This window comes from Struthio camelus, chromosome 4, assembly GCF_040807025.1.
Source record: "Struthio camelus isolate bStrCam1 chromosome 4, bStrCam1.hap1, whole genome shotgun sequence".
Lineage (NCBI taxonomy): Eukaryota > Metazoa > Chordata > Aves > Struthioniformes > Struthionidae > Struthio > Struthio camelus.
Genome location: NC_090945.1, coordinates 38,888,437 through 38,907,433, shown reverse-complemented (window position 1 = coordinate 38,907,433; position 18,997 = coordinate 38,888,437). Strand labels below are relative to the sequence as shown.

Genomic DNA, 18,997 nt, shown 5'->3' with positions numbered 1-18,997 from the left:
GTATACCCCCACACAGACACGCATGTATAGGCCAATTTCCCAATTTTCCAAATATTCACCTGGAAACAGCCCATATGCCAATGCTTTGGTATTTCACCACAAAATAATTACATATATAAAGTTTAACTACAGTTCATTTACAATCTTTTGTACATAAGCTCCAGCAATGCAAGAAGAGTGAAGTATGGGAATGCTGAGTTACAGGAACCCACAAACTTTATCCCTTCTCAGAGACAGATTTCAGGTTTCCACAAGTATCTCTCTAAAACATGAGAAACACATGGCAGCTCTGACTCCAGGCACTCAGGATAAGACCAGCTATCCAAAGATAAACATCCACATCTACCTACTTGTCTAGATTCCCTTCATAATTAGCGGAGAGCATTACAGTACTTCCAGGAGATATCTCACACTGAAGTAGGAAGATGAATTGTCCCTTATCAGGGTTTATATACTCTGTTGATTATAAATGCAAGGTATTTAGAGCTGTAAGAGATGCATGGCCCAATCATTACATGTGCTGTGCAAAAATGCAGAAACAGAAAGAAATAAGCCAGTCTGCCATACTATCTAGCCGACTCGTTAGAAAAACATCCTTGCCCCATACCCAGTAGGTAGACAGAAGGGAACGTGGAGATCCTGAAGGGAGAAACAACCCTTCATAGGGAGAAAGTAACCTAAGAAAGAAAAATAGTGATTCAACACCTCTAGAGTTCACCACACTCATCGCGCAAGGTGCCAGGATGCTTCCTGCACAAGTTACTGAATAAAGCCCAACCTGTGTGAAGCTGTGGATTCCAGTAACTAGACAAAATAACAGACTTGTGAGTGGAGGTACATATTTAGTACTGTCTTTTTTGTGTTGCAGAGCAATGGTATGGCTTCAGAAGACTTATTTTGATCAAAAGACTCAGTTTTTCTTCAGAAATTGAATTGTCTTGCTATCTATGATGGCACTGAAAATAAACTAAAGGAGAACAACACAGGGAAGAATTGAGGTACTTTGCTTTTATTTTCCATTGTAAAAAAGAACGGCATTGATAGGAACTGTTTGGAGATGTGGTAACAGGAGAAATAACTCCAGAAATACACTGAATTCAGATAAATGTATTTAGAAAAGTTTCAAGTCCAGTTGTCTTACCAATGTCACAGTTATTGCCCGGAATTTGGAAAGACCAGAGTCTCAACAACACTGGAAAACTTGCAGTTGGTCATTTTCATTCAGCATGAAGATAATTATTTCTATATACAGCAAAGCCAGGCCTCATTAAGCAGAAAAAGAAAATAAACATTTCTTAACAGGAAAAATCTTGACATAACCTTTGTGAAAACATGCTGGAACAGGGATTACTGACTTGTTCTATGATTTTAAGGCTGCTTTCAGGTTTTCCCAAAATATCTGCTGCTGTTCCTCTCCAGGAGGCCACTCCAGGTAGGTCTTTGTGTTCATTATCTTCCGCAGTTTGCAGAACCTTTTGGGAATCGCTTTGCTCTGAATGGGCTCCAGGAGGATGAGAATCGCCGCATCGTTGTTCTCATCAAAGAGGCGGAAGTGCGAGAAGTCCAGCTCGTATTTGCACCACTCGCTCTGCACAAAGTGCTCCGACAGCACAAACAGCGTTTTGTGGCTTTTCTCTATGGAGTCAATGATGTTATCCACAATCCACTTCCCAGGCACAAAGTCCCGCTTATGGAGGCACAGTCGAAAGGGAGGACAGGCCTGCTCCAGCTCCTGCACCATGATGTTTTCCACCCAGTCAGAGTCATTCTCACTGTAGGAGACAAAAGCATCATAGCAAATATCCTTTGGGGGACCTTGCTTGGGCTTCCGCTTGGCTCGAAGCCATGCCCAGGTCATTCTCATGTACCAGATCGCGTGATACTTGTACCCGACAACCACAAGGACGAGAATGACCAGGAACACCAGCGCACAGATTAACGACACAACGAGGGATCTGTGGCACTCCATCAGTGAGAGATGTACAGCTCCGACCTGCTCCCCTCTCACTGTCAGGGGAGAGTCACAGATGTAGTTTTCCGGCCACCCCGCTAAGATTTGGGCTATTCCAGCCTCGTGATGAATGAAGGAGAGGAATTCACAGGAGCAGATAAAGTTATTGTCACTGGCATCCAGCACCTCCATCTTCCTAAAGGACTCAAACTCTGCCTTGGAGAAGCTGTTGAGTTTGTTTCTCCTGATTGTCATGGCCACCAAGTTAGGAATGGGTGCAGCATCAGGCAAGGTCTTCAGCTGGTTTTTCGCAACGTACAGCTCTTTGAGGAAAGGGAGTTGCAGCCCAAACTCCTTCAGGTTATTAGCGCTGACATCCAAAACTTCAAGGGTCAGAGGAATGCAGGTTGTTAATTTAGGAATTTGAGTGCTGGACAGATTTAAATGTTTCAGATTTTCTGGCCATTGACACGTGTCTGGAATCTCACCAAAATTATTTTGACTGATATCAAGATTAATGAGCTTGGATAGATGACTTAAATTTTTTGCAGTCTGTTTTAGAGATTTTAGAGAATTTTGACTTAGATTTAAAGTCTGCAATAAAGGCCAACCACCTTCACAGGTTGTCTCAGTTAAGCGATTGTTTACAAGCAAATTATCATGAAGATCAAGATATACGAGTGATGAAAAATGCTTTGCAAGGTTGCATGGTACCATGAAAACTCTAGAACTTGCAATTCTGAGTCTTTTCAGGTCCTTTACTTGTGACTCTGCACTTTTCAGGTCTAAAAACAAATGAAAATTCTGAATTGTTATATTTGTAATTGATATTGTTTCAACAGAACTTGGACCACTGCTTGCAGTTTCTTCAGTACGCCACACTCCAGTCCCGTCAAGTACACAATCTATTATCTCTATATCTTGCAAAGATTTTATTTCCTTCAAGAGTACCATTATTGGGCTAATATATTCGTCTGTGAACATAACATCTTTAAATGTAATTTTCTGCATCATTAAAGGAAGTGTAGAATTTTGTGCTAAACTTTTTTTCTCAATCTCTAATTTGATCTCTCTAACTTCTAACCATACGACGGAGTGCAGAAGATCCCCTACAATCTCTGAGAATACGTCCACCCTTTTTAGGCTGATGATCATGTGATGTATCTTCCTAACTGATTTCAGACTTCCTGGCTCATACTGACTGAGATTGCTGCCGTCAATCCACAACTCATCAAGAAGCGTAATGCCCTCAAAGTTTCCTTGCCTTATCGTGGAGAACTGCGGATTGCCCAGGTAGAGAGAGCTCAAGTTGCTCAGGGTAGAAAAGAGGGAACTTTCCCCCAGGTCGCTGTAGGTGTTTCCTTGAATGTTGAGCTGCTGCAGTGAAAAAAGGTGCCCAAACCACGCAGGGGACAAGTGAGCCAAGCTGTTATTTGATAAGTCCAAGAGCTCCAGTTTTGCAAGGGAACGAAACGAATCCTCCTCTATTGAGCTGATTTCATTTGATGGCAGTAGCAGGACTCTCAGGTTCACAGCCTGCTGCAGATCGCGTGCTCGAATGTGCTTTATCCTGTTGTGGGCCAGGTTTAAGCCCCTGATTTCACCCGTGAGCCCTGAGGGAATGAAGTCCAAACCCCTGGAAGAACAGTTGCAAAACTGAGTGGCATCGCATGAAGGACAAACTTGCTTCAGAGCTTGCTCTTCAGAGAGGTTTACCGATAGAACCATGTAGATGGCCCACGCTCGCCAGGTAAGCATGATTGTTGATTTTAACATTTTGCTGTAGGAAACAGAAAGGAGAGAGGATAGTGTCTGCTTCTATTTTGAACAGCCACTGAAAACAACTGAAATCCAGTGCAATTTCATTAGGAAGTTCAGATTGAAATTTTACCTTGCAGAGTTATCCTGTGACACAAAGGATCCTAGTTCAACTGCTCAACCTTGAAAACATAGGGCACTACTCATTTTTGAAGTACAGCCATATACTGTTTGAACAGTCTGAAAGAACCGTTTATATAGTCCTATCTTTTCATATGCACATTCACCAAACCCTCATTTCTTAGACCTTTAGCATTATTCCCCATCTCAGTAATAAAGCTATGACTGGATGTTTCTATCTTGAACAGAGAAATACTGTTAGAAATGCCCATAGCCTTAGTAGTGTTAGCCTGCCCATCAATTATTACTTAGAGGAAGTGCCTTGAATGCAAGGACAGAGCCAAAATGTAAAAAAAGGTACGACTGCCTGGGTAATCCGCAGTATGTGTTTGCCTTCTCCTCACTTCAGAAGTGGTGTGTGGATTCCTACACTGCACAGTTTTCTGGGAGAGATTTTGGGGTCTCCCATAATAGTCTCACAAATCTCAGGGCTTCTAAAAAGCAAAGCTGAGTAGGTTTCTGGCACATCCTCTTACCTATTACATAAGCAATTTACCTTCTTTACTAAAAAGGCAGAACAAGCAGATATCCAACCAAACAAGGCTAACACCCTTTTCCATAAATCAGCACTGGTAATAGATTGCAGTATTAGATTTTCCTGTCACCTTATAAACAGTGAATGTAATTAAAACAATACTGATTTTAGTCTACAAAAGGGCTATGCTTCCTGCTGTTGGTGCCAAAGAACATTTCACCATTGGCTTCTCTAGAAAATAAGTCACTTATTAAAGTTCACAAGCTGCTGTGAATAGTTTCAGTACAGCAAAAGAACAGTATTCCCAAATCCTGAATATGTACAGAGTAAATACTTACTTACCTTGTGTACTGCATGTTGCATTTCTGTCTATGTCTGTAGACCTGTACTGATCAGGTACTTTAGGATCCGAGTAGTCACCTCATACCTGCAATTACAATAAAAGCTGGAAACCCTTTGGCAGGTCTGGTGTAATGACAGACCTAAGAAAATATTTTGGCTGCGCTCCTCAGGCAAAACCTTATGTTGACAGTTTCCTAGTTTTTATTAACTATTCTTTGTCCAACAAAGAATATCAGCTTGTACAGCTTTTTCTTTAATAGCTGCAGTCCTAACAAAATCATGACTTGAAGTCTGCATGCAACTTGTGAAACGCACCATGCACGACACTGCTCTTCAAAGGCAGATTTCAACCACTTCTATTCCTGCTGTTGAATGAAGACACAAAAATAAGCAGTTTATTCTTGAATTCTCTTAAAAGCTGAAATTCAGCTGCAGATCCGTCTCCTTTTGACAGTCAGCTCCTATCAGTGAAATGGCTGATGCAACCATTTTGCGCAAGTCATTCTTTCATAATCATTTCCTGCAGCATTAAGTGCAGAAATAGTTTTTAGATGGAACTGCATTTTGCTCCCTATATCTCTACTTTTAAATTTTAAATTAAAGGGGGGAAGGGGTTTGTTATTTACTGTACTGAGACAGAAAATGTCTGCATAGCCAAGTTATTTTGTTATATAGGTTCTACAAATTATTATTAATATATATAAATATTGGAGTCAAATTATTTGCTCATAAAGAACACCAAAGAAACGCTCACCATCATTTCATTTCCAAGACCACCGTAGTCCTTAGTTATCAACAAATAGGGAATGCATACAAAATGAAACAATATTCTGTCTCAGGAAAAAAGGTACAGTTTGAAAGAAAGTATTCCGTTGTAAACACGTAAGGCATTTCTGAAAGGGAAGGATTGATGATATTTGTTTTAGCCTAACTGAATGGAAACACACTTCTGGTCAAAAGGCCATTTCACTACATACATAAAGGGGTAAAAAGTCTTCTTACTAGTTCTGAAAGAGAAATCTGTTAAATTCAAACACCAAACCTTTCTACTGCAGTTTCCATTTTTTTCTGTGCTGTGTCAGAGTCTGCTACATGCTTGCACTGAAAGGTACCTGCCTGAAAATATGACTCAGACACAAACTCTTGCCACCTGCCTAGCCACATGCGCTTACCGGTTTGCCCAAGGATGACAAAGCCCAGACAGAAGCCTGAGTGTGTCTCATAACAAACTTTCATCCTGCTACATTAAGATTAACACTGCATATTAGGCTAAGAACTTAACGCTTTCCAAAAAATGAACTGAAAGAGTGAGATACCCTTGTGTTTTTGGTCAGTTACTGAAGAAATACAGTAACTGTAACAACATTTTTAAAGCAGTTTTGCTGTGCAAAAAGTGAGACACTCGAGAAAGCTGTGTGACATAGAGAAGGGAAATGGCTTTTTAGTGAAGGAATGTCATCAAGTTCCCAAAAGCTGACTCTTCCCTCTAGCCTCTCTTGATTAGAATGATTCTTGTTTTTAAAGAGAGAATACTTTTAGTTTTTAAAACATTCTGAGTTTGAGGTGACTCGTTCCTATTTGTTTTGTCATGAAAATTGCAACTCCTTGATAAAGTTAAAAATAGTTAAATTTGTAAAGAGCTTTGAAGAAGAAATATGAGGCCATGTACTGTATTTAATGTGTAAAGAGCATGCTTTTTTCCATGTGTTACAGATTCCCCACCTTGCATTTGTAGACACTCTAGATAGGTATCCGTTATTTTTTCAGACATACTGACTGCCTCCTAACATTCAGGCTTAGCCCACTCTCATCACACTTCTAAACTGGGCCTTGGGGAGTGATTTATTCATGCAGAAAGCACAGAAGATCCAGCTAAGGGCTTTATAAGCAGCACTCACCTGGAGTTTGGCCATGTTCACCAGATGAACAATTCCTGAAGGTGAACAGTGACACCCCAATCCAGCTGTGGCTAGTCCCACACAGCTGACTCCGATCACAGGAGTCTGAAATCCAGGAGAATCAAGATGGACTTTTTCTATAAATAACTGATTGCTTAGGACCAGATAGGCTGTTGGGAGGGTTTCTTTCTTTCTTCCCTTCTTCATGGCACCAACAGGTTAACAAGACTGACTAATTAGTGTCACAGCTAACTCAGCTGAGCTGTAGCTGGTGTCTAGATGAAACCTGGTGTGGTCAGCCCCTGACTTGCCTTAAAAGATAAAACTGTGGCAGTCAGCTGTGGGATCTGGAGCCATGCCTCCGGTCCAGCCCATAAGGAAGCAGACAGGTAGCTTCAGACGTGGTCCAGGCAGATCTTCTCCCTTACGTGGTATTTGCTGACCAAGAAACAGGCATTTCCTCCTCAACTCTCCATCAGTCTTGAACCTGGACTGAGAAGGACTGATAATACAAACTTCATAGTCATATGCAAGAGGCTATAACGCAATGCAGGCTTTTCATTTCTCTCAGAAAGAGAGGACTGGAATCACCATGACCTTTTTCCCTTGCTACAATCCACAGACAAAACAGCAAGCTCAGCAAGGTGCTTAAAAAAACCAAGACATCAGTAGGGGCATTCTACTTATTTCCATCAATAAGGAAAAAGTCTGCAGGTACCACAACACCTCTCTCTTTCATTCCAGGTCAATTTAGCAGGTTATCTGGAGTTAGAAAGGTCTGAGAATGCTCAGGGAGACCAGAAACGTCCTCCACAATTGCTCTAAACTCAGAGGTTGAGTATCAGCCAGCTGCCTCCCAGATCATCAGTATCCAAAGTGAGCTGAAGCACTGGGCTCAAAACAACACCTTTTGAAATTAGAGTCTAAAGCAGGAGCAAACTTGTCTTTAAGATGAAAATATAATTTGTCTGCTTTTTCTCCAGGGTAACCTCACATTTAGTGTAGAATATTGTTGCATCTTGTGAGTGCTCCCTCTCCTCCTCCCTTTCCTGGTTGAAGCTATGACTGTCCGTCCTCTTTTATAGCCCTTTAAAAAAAACATGTACCTTCCCCAGTGCCAGTACATTACTTTTTCCCAGCAGAAGGGCAGAGAGCTGCAACAAGCTGCTTTTGAAACTGCCAGTGTTTCAAGCACAAACACCACACAAGTGGCACAAAACCCCTTTGTCAGATAGGCTTTATCTCAGCCTAGGGCTGAGGTAGAGCTATGGTGATCATTTTTAAAGCTCTCTTGCTTTAAATTTTACTGTTTATCTGACAGCAGCATAAGAAATGCACAGTATCCTCAGCTGACTATTCCCTAACCTCCAGCTACAGCTCTCTTTCTCCTGGGTGCAGAATCAGGGGATCTCTGCATTGCTGCTTCTGGCAGAGGGACAGACTCCTGCCACAACTGTCCTCCGCTATTAAACTGCTACTCCTAGACAAGGGGCAACTACCAGTGATGGGGGGGGGGCTGTATTAGATGGGTGCTGACCAGAACAGTCATAGAAATAGAAATATATCTATGTTCTTATGTGGGACAGAACCCCACAGAAATGGACTTGCTGATCAAACCCACTAACCAAGTGGCAACACTAGTCTTCAGCCATCAGGATCACTAGGTTTGTTTCACCACTCCGTCCTCACTGTCTCCTCCTTCTGGAGGTGTGTTGTGTTACTCGGGGGAACTTGGATTTAGGCTATCAGACTCCAGCTGCTAGAGCCCTGCACCCCTCTCCCTTCTGCAAGCAGAAGTACTTACTTCTCTATCCCCTGCAGTACCTGGGCATGTCACACTGTTTAAAATACTTCCCCTTCAAAGTCCCATATTAAGGGCAAAGGATCCCGCAGCAAGTCCCTTCCCTTCCTCTCTTTCCTCCTTTCTCCACATTCAGAACTGCTGTCATTTTGTTCTTTCACTCAGGAGATGGAGAAAGGATGAGGAAGCAGTACAGAAAGGGCCTAGCAGGTTGCAGTTGACACCCTCCTCCAAAACCATGTCTCAAAGAAAAGGCAGAAGCAATAGAATAGGGAGGGAGTTCATGAATCCATTGGACAGCCTGCCCTACTAGCAGAAATCCCTTCCAAATCTTTTCAAGCAGTGCAAACCTCAGAGCACTTACTGATAATTACCCCGGGTAACTAGGATGTGTTAGCATACCAGCTTGGCTGTGGCTATGCAAGCTGGACTGAACCTGTGGCACCCTTCTCTTAACCCCCTTAGAAATGGCTGGTGAGGAAAAGAGTTCAAAACTATGTTTGCAGTCTTCGGAGCAGGAGCTGTAATACTTGTGTAATTGAAAGCAGAAGGCTTGGCATCATTTCATGATTCTGGAAGCAGAGCCTTGGCATGCACTGCGAGTGCCTATGCTTTAATCTGACTTGCAGCGCTTCGGGTATTCATCTTCAACTACAAAAAGAGGAACATTATAATGAAAAATAAACAATTTTAATTCCATTATGTTCCATATTCAGGCCTACTTTGCCAGCAACTGAATCCTCTGGTTAGATCTGCAGACTAAAAGTTTAAATGCAGAGGAACAGATTCCACTTATTTTTCTTCCAGGATATCCTGTTCTTCTTGTGGCAGAGCATGATAACAGCAGAGTGGCTGTGCACGCAGCAGCCAGCCTTTTGGGCAGTCTGTGCAAGGAAGTAGAATTTTTTTTTCCCTCATATTTTTCTGAAAACATTCCATCAGAATAACGTGGAGCTGGCTTGCTACCTTAAAACAGGAACAGCTAGTGGGGGCCACCAAGGCTTGTTCTAATAATATGGAAAGTTCTGTCTTTCTGGAATAATTGCACCACTGTGACTCAGTAGGAGAAAAGCCCTCAGTTCTCCCAAAATAGAACTGTTGATTTGTTGAATCCTAAGGAAATTGCATCAACAGAGAGCAAACAAGTCTACATACAGAGCAAAATGAAACAACTCAGTTCTTTCCATACTTTACATTTTAGTAAGTGAGATGAAAATAATTTGTTTCTGTCAGGAATGTTAGGATTTTTGATTGATAGACAGTTACACAACATTAAATACTATAGCAAGTTTTGGGACCTATTTTGAAGAACACTATGACAAAACACATAAAACCCAAGTATCAACATCACAAAAATTTGTTACCCCAAGTGGAAAGCTCCGAGACAACTCAGCTGGAACAGGTTACTCCAAACATTATCAGTTGCTACTCAGATCTTCATGGGCTACACAGATCTTCATGGTGCTGGACTCCAATCAAGTACGCCAATGGGTATCTCAGCAACACAAACAGCAGACACACAGCGGGATCAAAGGCATCTGCGTACAAGTTTGCCTGCTATGGGAGTTCCTGGCATGCTGCAAGGAATAAGGTAAAATATAAAAGTTATATCATCAACTAATGAAACTCCCTCCACGTGTGTGTGTGGGAGATGGCTGTCTGGAAATACAGCTGGTCAACTATGACTTCCTTTGAACGTCACTCAGGACTTCCTGCATCCCTTTGAAAGGCTTCCAGCTCCCAGAAAACATGCAGGAATGAGAACCGCAAATGGAGGCAGGTGCCCAAGACCCATAAAAATGCTGCTTGCAGCAGCCTTGACCTCAGCTTTTCTTATAGGCTGGCTTGGCTGTATCAGCCCTTATATATCGCAGATTGATGACCCTGGATCACCACCATGCACTCCACAGGGAGCCTAAAGAGGCTCTAGGACCTGGGAACCTGAAAGACAGGCACCTCAGTACTGGGACTTCAGAGGTCAGTCCAACTGTAGCTTTCGTCACCTCAGCAAAACAAGCTCCTAGCATGTTATAGCTGAGGATTCATTCTGTAAAACAGGAAGGAATGAGCAAGAGAATCTAGAAACCACGTTTTCTTTTAATATATTTTCTTCAGTTTACCTACTGTTAATTAGCTCAACGTTACCAATATACAGAGTTGCTCTTTCAGCTTTTTAGACTCCTTCAGCAAATACATCTGTATAGCTTTCACAAGTAGCACTTGCTTAACATTTTGAAAGGCTTTTTTCCCCTGTCTATCCAGACATTGCACTCTTGTTGTGTACATTAGCTCTTTATGCTGTATCCCAAGCTACTGTTGCAGAGGTTATCTCTAATAGTATCTCTAATATTATGGGCTTATCCATATAGGTATTTGTTGATATAAAATGGATTTTCAGCTCTTGAAGAAATAAAACACAGTGGCTATTTCAAAGCAAAGTGACTATTTTGCAGCTGTCATGTCAGAGCTATAGTTGCCCTCACCTTAGGCCTCCCGGGTTGCACAAAACCTCCCCTTGTGGGATATAGTGCATAGTTCTCCCAGCAGGTTCCCCCTGCTCTCTGTTCTGATGCTGCAGAAAGTAGACGACCGTCACAGCTCTACAGCAGTGGCCCTTTCACTCAATCAGGTACCAGGCTCTGGCCATGGCCATCAGGGCAGCTGCAGTTCCCCAAGGGTTGGCAATTTTCTCCCCTCTTTCTGTGTCCTCCAAAGAGCTAGATGCAATATGAGGGGCAAGGAGGAACAGAGGAATTGGATCTGTTATGCTTGCCATTGGACAGCTTCTGTTTCATTTCAGCTCACCAGGAGAGAAAACACTCTGTCACAGTCCACCGGGTGCAAGTCGTCACTAGCAGCCTATTGTTAGGAAGTTTGGGTTTAACATCCTAGCAATGGAATTTCCCGCAAGAAGGAAAAAAGGCTTCATTCAGCTCCAAGGGAAAGCTATTTCAAGAAAGGCTGGACAGAAGAACGTGCATATGGGTGAGTATCAGTTTAGGAGAGGTCCAGCCAACACTAATCTGCATTGCCCAGTTGAGAGGGGTATATGGAAATGTGTCTATCTCTGTTAATATCCTGAAGAATGCTCTATTTTGTTTAAATGGAAGGGAAACATTCCTGAGAATGGAACCAAGTCATGGCAGGATCAGCTAGAATTTGTTTCCTGTATGGATATGGAAAACAGCATGCTAGGATGCAAAGATACATTTTTAACTGGTTGTTACCAAAAAAAAAAAAAAAACTATTTAACAGTTGGGCAAGAATCTGAGCAGGAAATGAATCAGATCATTATCATATACCATAAAAATATCAACTTTTTTGTATTCAATCCAAAAAAGACAACATCAGGACATATTTTGTACACGTAGTTCAGGTTTTGCATTTGTTTTCTGCCTCTGTCTATATCTGATGCTATGAAACATTTCAGACATGACGCTACATTTCAGAAAAAGATAACCAGTCCATTTCAAATCTTTAATTTCAGTTATTCACTGCCTCAGCAGTTCTTTTAGTGCAGATAACTTTCTTGATTTTTCTCATTTCAAAGCACTATATTTTAAAAAAAAAATTAGGAAAATCTAATTACCTCCTTCCAAGTTTTTGTGTACTGGGAAAATGACATGATTTGTGAGTTTCTTGCAGAGGTTATTTACATTCTGTACTTTTGCATTTATATAACTTTTTGAACTGACTTTTTAGAAGTTTGAATGCTACAGAGTTGTAGACCATTAAAAATTTGACCATTAAATAATTTTTGCTAAAAAACTTGATCATAAAACAATGTTGATAATTATTTGAAAAGTGTTTGTAAAATCTGATAGAACCACCAAAACAACTTCAAATAATTAGATATTTCTAATATCTGATCTTCCTCTGACTTTCTAGACTTGAATATGGTTGAAAACAGACATCCCAGGCTGATTTTCAAGTATGCACTCAGCTGTTTTAATCATTCCTCCTCATTATTAGCCTCAGATTGCTTTTCTTGCTCTTCTATAAGTTTCCTTGAATTTGATAATATCAGCTTAGTAATGATGTATTTGGAGCTGACTACGTAACTGTTGTGTCTGTACTCCAATATGCCTTTGCATCTTTATCATAATATCTACAAAAAGAAACACCCCATAGTAGGATATCAGCCCCTGGAACAAAGTGCTTTTTAATATGGTGAAATATCCACATTTACAAGCTTTCAGTTGAATTCCTCTCTAACACCAAAACAAAGTTACCTGGACTATTTCCATGCAAGAAATATTTCAAAGGCAATGCAGATACTTCCAGAATCATCTGGAGATGTTTTTGACAAGCCCAGTGATAGTTAAATCTGCTCTCTCAAAGCTGTGCGCTTAATCAACAGCATTCCCTTGATCAGAAATGCTTTTCTAATTTTTTTTCAGGTTTTTATTTCAACCTAACTGTCTGCGAAGTCATGGTTTTTGTTTGAAGAGAGGGAGCAGAGGTTGGGCGGCAGCAGCAACACAGATTTGAGAATGAATAGTCCTCTCTTAGCGATGTCCCATTACTCCAGTAGTGATGGTCAGAAACATGACTGACCCTGTAGGCCTTTTAGCAATACTTAGGAACTCAAGCAGAGATCAGACCTCGGTGTAATAGCGGATATACAAGCACAGAGGTTAAAAAAAAAAAAAAAAAGCTCTTAATTTAAATGCAAGTAGGCAGCATATACAAAGATTGCAAGAAGGGTCGTAGTAATGCTACAAGACTTTTGTAGATCTTTAAATTAAAGTCTAGGATGCGTTATAACTCATGCTTTCAAGTAAGTAATGTTCTACAAATGGCAGCCTTTAGCCAGAAGAGATATCAAAGGAAGCAGAATCAAAGGAAATACGATAGGTAAAAAAATAGGTAAAAATAATCAACTTCCCATCTCAACAGCTAGGACTACAGGACAAGAACAGGTTGCTTCAGAGGTAATCATAAGTTGAATCTGCTCTATTCTGAGAATATCAAAATGGATGCAACTCTTACCTTACTTGTAGTAATTCGGCTTTATCCTCAGGATCAGAAAATAAAAGAAGGTGATATTCTTCCAGCACTGAACTCACGATATGGTTTACACCTGCAGGTACAAGAAGATCCTTGTTTCTTTGGGTGTTAACAGCTGAAGTTTACCAATAACTCTAATCCAATAGACTGGCAACCTGGTTTCTTTTCACCTTATAACTTAAACAAGTGTTGGTATAAAGATTCTTTTCTATATATAGAAGTTATGTTACATTTGTGTTTCTTTCATGTCCTATTTTTATGAAATAATTTTAAATTTATTTCTTGTATGTTCTATGATTAATAGTTTCAGTAAATTCCCTTTAAAAATCTGTCCTTCGGAGTACTTTACTTCGCTGGGATTGGTTCCTTGAACTCTCTTTGTTGCCAGGTCACACCTGAGATCAAAATGCCAAGCATAACATACTGAGATGCTTGACCCTCTGTTGAGAGGATTCCCTCTCAGACATCTCTGGTGCCTCCATCTTTCCATCTGTGATAGCTTCCTCTCTGATGTCTGCAAACCCTTCCAGTTGAATAGCATCTTTTAAAAATCACTAACAGAAGCACAGTGAATATTAGGAGATGAGATGGATATGGTGAAAGGCTGTAGCTGGCAGGACTCTTCCCCCCTGTTGTTCAGCAATCTAAACTTTCCTTTAAAATAAGTTTTCCTTACACTTGTCATGATGAAACATGGCCTTCTGAATGAAATGTGACTTGTTCTCTGTTTCTGCAGGTGGAGGGTTTGGAAATCCTGTCTCCAGGCTGGGCAGCCCCTTTTCTTTGACAGAGAACTCTGCAAGGAGCTGGCAAGCCAGGTTGCTAGACAAGGAAAGCAAAAATAGTGAGCTCATAACTTTTCACCAAGTAACAGGACAACACTGATACCACTGACTCATTCTGGGTAAGTCAGGCCTGCAACTGGCTGCAAGGATTAAAGGAGAAGGGAGTGTTTCCACCCATTTTGGCTCTATATGGCTCCTCCTGCAGAAAGAGCCTCCCACCAGCTGAAAACTGCTCAGTATACTCTAAATGTGAAGGAACCGCTTAGTGCTGTGCTCTGCCTTTTACTTCTATTAGGAAGTACCAAAAATAAACTCTCCATCCCCCCAGAATGCAATTGACGATAAAATAATCCTTCCCCATTTACTTTCCATAACTTCCCTGGCACAGCAATGAATGCAATTGCTGCCAAAGGTAATATGCAAGCATATTAATCCCCTCTCTTGCTAGAGAGTCTTTCCAGACGCTACTTAAGCTTTCTTCTGGTGGCTGCATGCAGGGGCAGGTTTGTATGTGAGTGATTCTTTATAAGCCTCTCTGTGGGAGAAGGGCAAGTAAGCACCTCATTTTAAATAACTAAAGCACTCAAGGGCAAAGTACCAGCTAGGCTTGCCGTGCAGCTGACTTTTTCATTTGCAGTATTTCATTTGGATAGTTTACTTTGGCTAATTGTCCTTGGTAAACATTACAAAACACTGAAACAAGGAAATAATTAAAAAAAAAAATCAAGATTACTGCTAGCTCTTCCTTTGTCTTTCCAAGAATCAGCCTTACTCAAGCCAGAGCTTGCCATCCTGAGACGAGAAGAAATCTCCTTGGAGACCTGAATGTGGGAAATGATCTGCCTCTATTGTAGCAGGTTTCATTTCCTCGGGGGCCTGTTTGGGAACTGGCCGTGGTGGCACCTCCCAGTGCGCAGGGAGGTGCCCGCCTTGCCTAACCACTAGGCCCTGCCACGCCTCGGTGCTTAAGTATTTGAAAATCGCAGGCTGAATAACAGTGTCATGCCAGATGCCCTTGAGTCAGGGGAAGATAAGAAACTCACGATTATAAATACATACACACACATATATATGTGTATATATATATATTTTATAAGTTACATGCTTCTCACTTCCGAGCTCCGTCAGGGGATTTCCTGCCACTTTGACCCTTACTTGTCCCTATAAGTTTTGGCATGGAATAGAACGACTTTGTAGTATTAAAGCTGTCCATTTTACCCAGTACCAGTGTATTTACTCTGTCATTAAATGGGCACTTACTGCATTTTAAAGAATAAATCTAGTAGTTAGGCTACTGAGGTACTGTTGGAGAGAGTAAGCCCTGGGGGCAGTTAGAAAGCATCCCTCCTTGCTTCATTCTTCCTCCTTCAGGGAGGAAAGGAAGACAACTGGGATGAATCAAAGAAAATTGGATCCTCCAGTTCAAGATCTGTGCCTGAAGGGAATCAGCTGAGTTATTTTGCACAAGCGTGTAGATTTAGTTAGACCCAAATTTGCAAGGCAGCAGGATAGACTGCTCCTGCATGCAAATATGTTGACTTTAGCCCACTCTGAAAAGCAATAACCTTCTGTTTGAGAGGCATTCTTTTAAACTTTTAAAAAGAAAGAAAGAAAGAGAAAGAAAGAAAGAAATTAAAAATAAAAAAGGAATCAAACCAGACAAACAAAATGGAAGTCCATGTCCTGGAAAGCCATATTTCAGTGAGCAAAAAGGAGTTAAGACTCGTCATATACATAAGTGGCATTCCCCAGCGATATTAACATGGTCTTTTGCTTAAAGAGCAGAACAACGAGGCATAGCGGAGACTTTAAACTGATGTTAAACGTTTGTGGAAAGTAGAAGCAGCTGTTTTGCAGACAAACTAATAAAAGTCAGCATCTCATATTAGAGCAAGCTTTAGTTCAACTATAACTCGAAAAAGTCTGGATTCCAAAACGTTCATTCTAACTTTGGAGAAACATCCTCTCCAGCCTTTGGAATAAATTGAACAATTGGAAAATAGTTTTTCTAAGTTCCCAGCAGCTGACACACAACATTTCTACTTGCTGCTAGGCAGCATGGCAGTTCCTGTGGGTTTGATCACATTAGACATTATAAATACATCCTGTCCCAGAGACCATGTTGCAGCTCAGAGTCAGCTTGCACCAATCGAAGTCAGGGATGCCACGGTCTTGTCTCTTCCCCATCTCTTTCTGGAAGTTAAACAGATAACCATGATTAAGTAGGTTGATCTAAACTTGCAGGGATGCTGACATAATCAGCTTCTCTGGAAGACATGCACAGCTAGAGAGGCTTCCTCCTCTCATGAAATGCTTCCTTACCAGGCTCTTTCTCAGACCTCAGGCTTTTAGACATTTTCTCCCTTCTCTTAGTATCTGTAGTATGACTGAGGCAACACTGGATCCACAGCAGTAGTAATTAGAAGAAAAAATACAAAGCAGTCATCAGGCTTTATTCACTGCAGGAATACATGGGAAAATTTGAAATCAGCAAGTTAGTCCCATTACCTTAAGGATACATTGGTCTGCCATCTATTAAAACACATGACTGTATGTGCCTGGCAAGTGCTTCAAAGTTGTTCTTTTGATCTTTACTAAGATAAAACTGTAATATTTTTGTAGGTATATAAGAACATTAGTTACTGGACTAGTTAAAAACCACTTAACTTTTGAAATTGGTGCCATCTGTTTCCTTTTCTTTTTTTATTTATAGAACTCAACACTCAGTCTCCTGAGGACTTCTCTAACAAACGCTCTCATATGAAATAGCAGCAGCGCTTTGGCCAAGAGAGCTGATCTCCTGCTTGACAGGTTTGTGGAAAGGGCTGGTCAGGCAGACAAAGGACTACTTAAGCAAGAGAAAGTAAGGAGCAAGCCACAAGGAAGATAATCTAAGAACTTTTCACTTATCCCTTAAATCAGTTCTTCAGAAAGAAAAATGCTGCCTTGGTTAGATTTCAGGCTTCTCCATTATGGCAAATAGTGTATGAGATTCTTGTGACCAAAACCAAAACCAAATCTGCAGTGTGCTGAGCTTCATTCATGTAAGCCATTCTGGGGGATGTGCATTGCAAAAGAGTGTGAGCACAGTTCTTGCTCCAGCAATGTCAGGGCCTCCACCAAGAGGAAGGTCCTGCGCATCTTTGTCATCCTGCTGTATGAAAATGAAGGCTCCTCATACATGATACATTCCCCAGGCTTGCATTTCACTAAGAAAACCAATATATAAGAGGTAACAGATACTTTACATTGACACCTTTCACTTAAGGATTTTTAAGTATTTCTATAAACAACTATTTGGTCCTCAACATCATGTGACAAATTTTAGTCATTTAACTGGTAAATTATTAAAACTTTTCAAATGATCAGAAGGGTTGCTTTCTCAGCAAAAAAACACAAGTCAACTGAATGAACAGAGCATTTATAAAAGGCATGAAGATATTTCTTCCTTAAAAAATTGCAAGCTGAGGGCTTGGTATTTCCCTGCAAATTATTACAACACAGCAACTACCAAAAGTTGCAAATTGCAGTAGGGTACATATGTCATGAAGTTCAGCTATTACAAGGGAAACAAAGAACCACAACTGTGAATTTCACTCAAGGCAGAAGTACAGCAGAGACAGAGACAGGAAAGGCTTGTGTCAATCTGAGCTCAACACTTGCAGGCTGTCCATCCCTTACAGCTCTCTTTCAGTTCTTCAATTTGTGTAAAACTTTCTGCTTGAGAGCAGGAATATCTTGGTCTGTAAGCAGTAGATAGATCAGGACAGGCCAGACAATGCCAAGAAGTTCAAGACTGTAACTGAAAGTGTAAGCAAATTATGCAAGCTAGGAAAGGCGGAGACCAGCTGTGTTTTCTGTAATGCAGAAAAAAGTACAGAAAAGTGATGGCAAAGTGTTAGGAAAAGGAGCTAAATAACATCTGTGCTTACTTGGCTTCACCAGAGGGATAGAGTGGCAGGATACTTGAGAAAATGCCTAAATTGGGCAACTAAGCCTTGTTTAACCAGAAGATACCTATGGTCTGATTTCTGTCAGCTCTGGAAAGAGCGTTATAGGATGAAGACATATAGGCTGGGAAGCACCGAGGCTTGGTTTTCAAAGTCGTTTGGTAAGTGCCTGAACGGAACAGCGTATTAACAGTGGCAGCCCAAAGGTATGCATAGTGCATGTCTGATGCCTGTAACATGCAACAAGAGGAGACAGAGGTGTAATTAAAAATCGATAACTGAATGAGTCACACAAGCTGTGATTTAGCAGAAGCTTTCACAAGCAGTAGTCGGACTGGTGTTGCATCTGGTTAACAACTGCTATCTGTTTGCAGAGACACTGGCCTACCTGTAGATAGACATTGAAAGAGCAGATCTACACGAAACTGCTGCTGAGTTTGAAGAGTCATTTACGCTGCAAACCATGGATCACACAGCTAAACAGCGCGAGGGGGGGAAAGCCAGAGCTTCCCACATTGCTTGAGAAACCGGGTGGCAATTAGGTCATTTCCCATTCACTCACAACCGCTACGTGCTGCTTCCAAGAGGTACGCGTGCAGTTGTGAGCCACGCTCAAGGAAGAGCGAATCAGCCTGCGTGCAAACAGAAAACTGGTTGGAGGAATATTGCCATGATCCTTCCTTTCTCATGCAAGCACTTCTGAGTAGCAGTTCTCTCACGCAACCACGTTGTCAAATCATATGTTTAAGGAGAATGGTGAGAAGGTTATAGTGTTTTTTGTTGTTCCTGCAAGGTTCCCTTATCAGTTTGAAAATCTGGCTTACGCTCTTTGGCATTTCCTACAGAG

General features: G+C 41.2%; 1 protein-coding gene and 1 long non-coding RNA gene across 10 annotated transcripts; one reads left to right on the top strand and one right to left on the bottom strand.

The window, feature by feature from the left end:
• Nucleotides 1-993: 993 nt before the first annotated feature.
• LOC104145542 (toll-like receptor 2 type-1) lies at nt 994-9,909 on the bottom strand. Of its 6 annotated transcripts, XM_068942347.1 has the most exons (5): nt 9,770-9,909; nt 6,916-7,106; nt 6,605-6,709; nt 4,707-4,791; nt 994-3,731 (listed from the first exon to the last, which is right to left on the bottom strand). In XM_068942347.1, exons 4-5 carry the CDS (start codon nt 4,718-4,720, stop codon nt 1,361-1,363), a joined length of 2,385 nt encoding a protein of 794 aa, XP_068798448.1. In that variant the 5' UTR covers nt 4,721-4,791; nt 6,605-6,709; nt 6,916-7,106; nt 9,770-9,909; the 3' UTR covers nt 994-1,360. The 6 variants fall into 6 exon arrangements, with proteins under 6 accessions (XP_068798448.1, XP_068798447.1, XP_068798451.1 ...); XM_068942346.1 differs by lacking the exon at nt 6,605-6,709; XM_068942350.1 differs by lacking the exons at nt 6,605-6,709; nt 6,916-7,106; nt 9,770-9,909 and adding exons at nt 3,843-3,908; nt 5,022-6,382.
• On the top strand, nt 3,562-18,648 carry LOC104145543 (uncharacterized). 4 transcript variants are annotated; one of them, XR_694357.2, is made up of 6 exons: nt 3,562-3,701; nt 9,776-9,996; nt 11,206-11,390; nt 14,152-14,319; nt 16,914-17,011; nt 18,525-18,648. It is a non-coding gene; the product is annotated as an uncharacterized lncRNA (long non-coding RNA). The 4 variants fall into 4 exon arrangements; XR_011140994.1 differs by having other exon boundaries at nt 18,239-18,545; XR_694355.2 differs by having other exon boundaries at nt 16,914-18,545.
• The last annotated feature ends 349 nt before the right edge of the window (nt 18,649-18,997 follow it).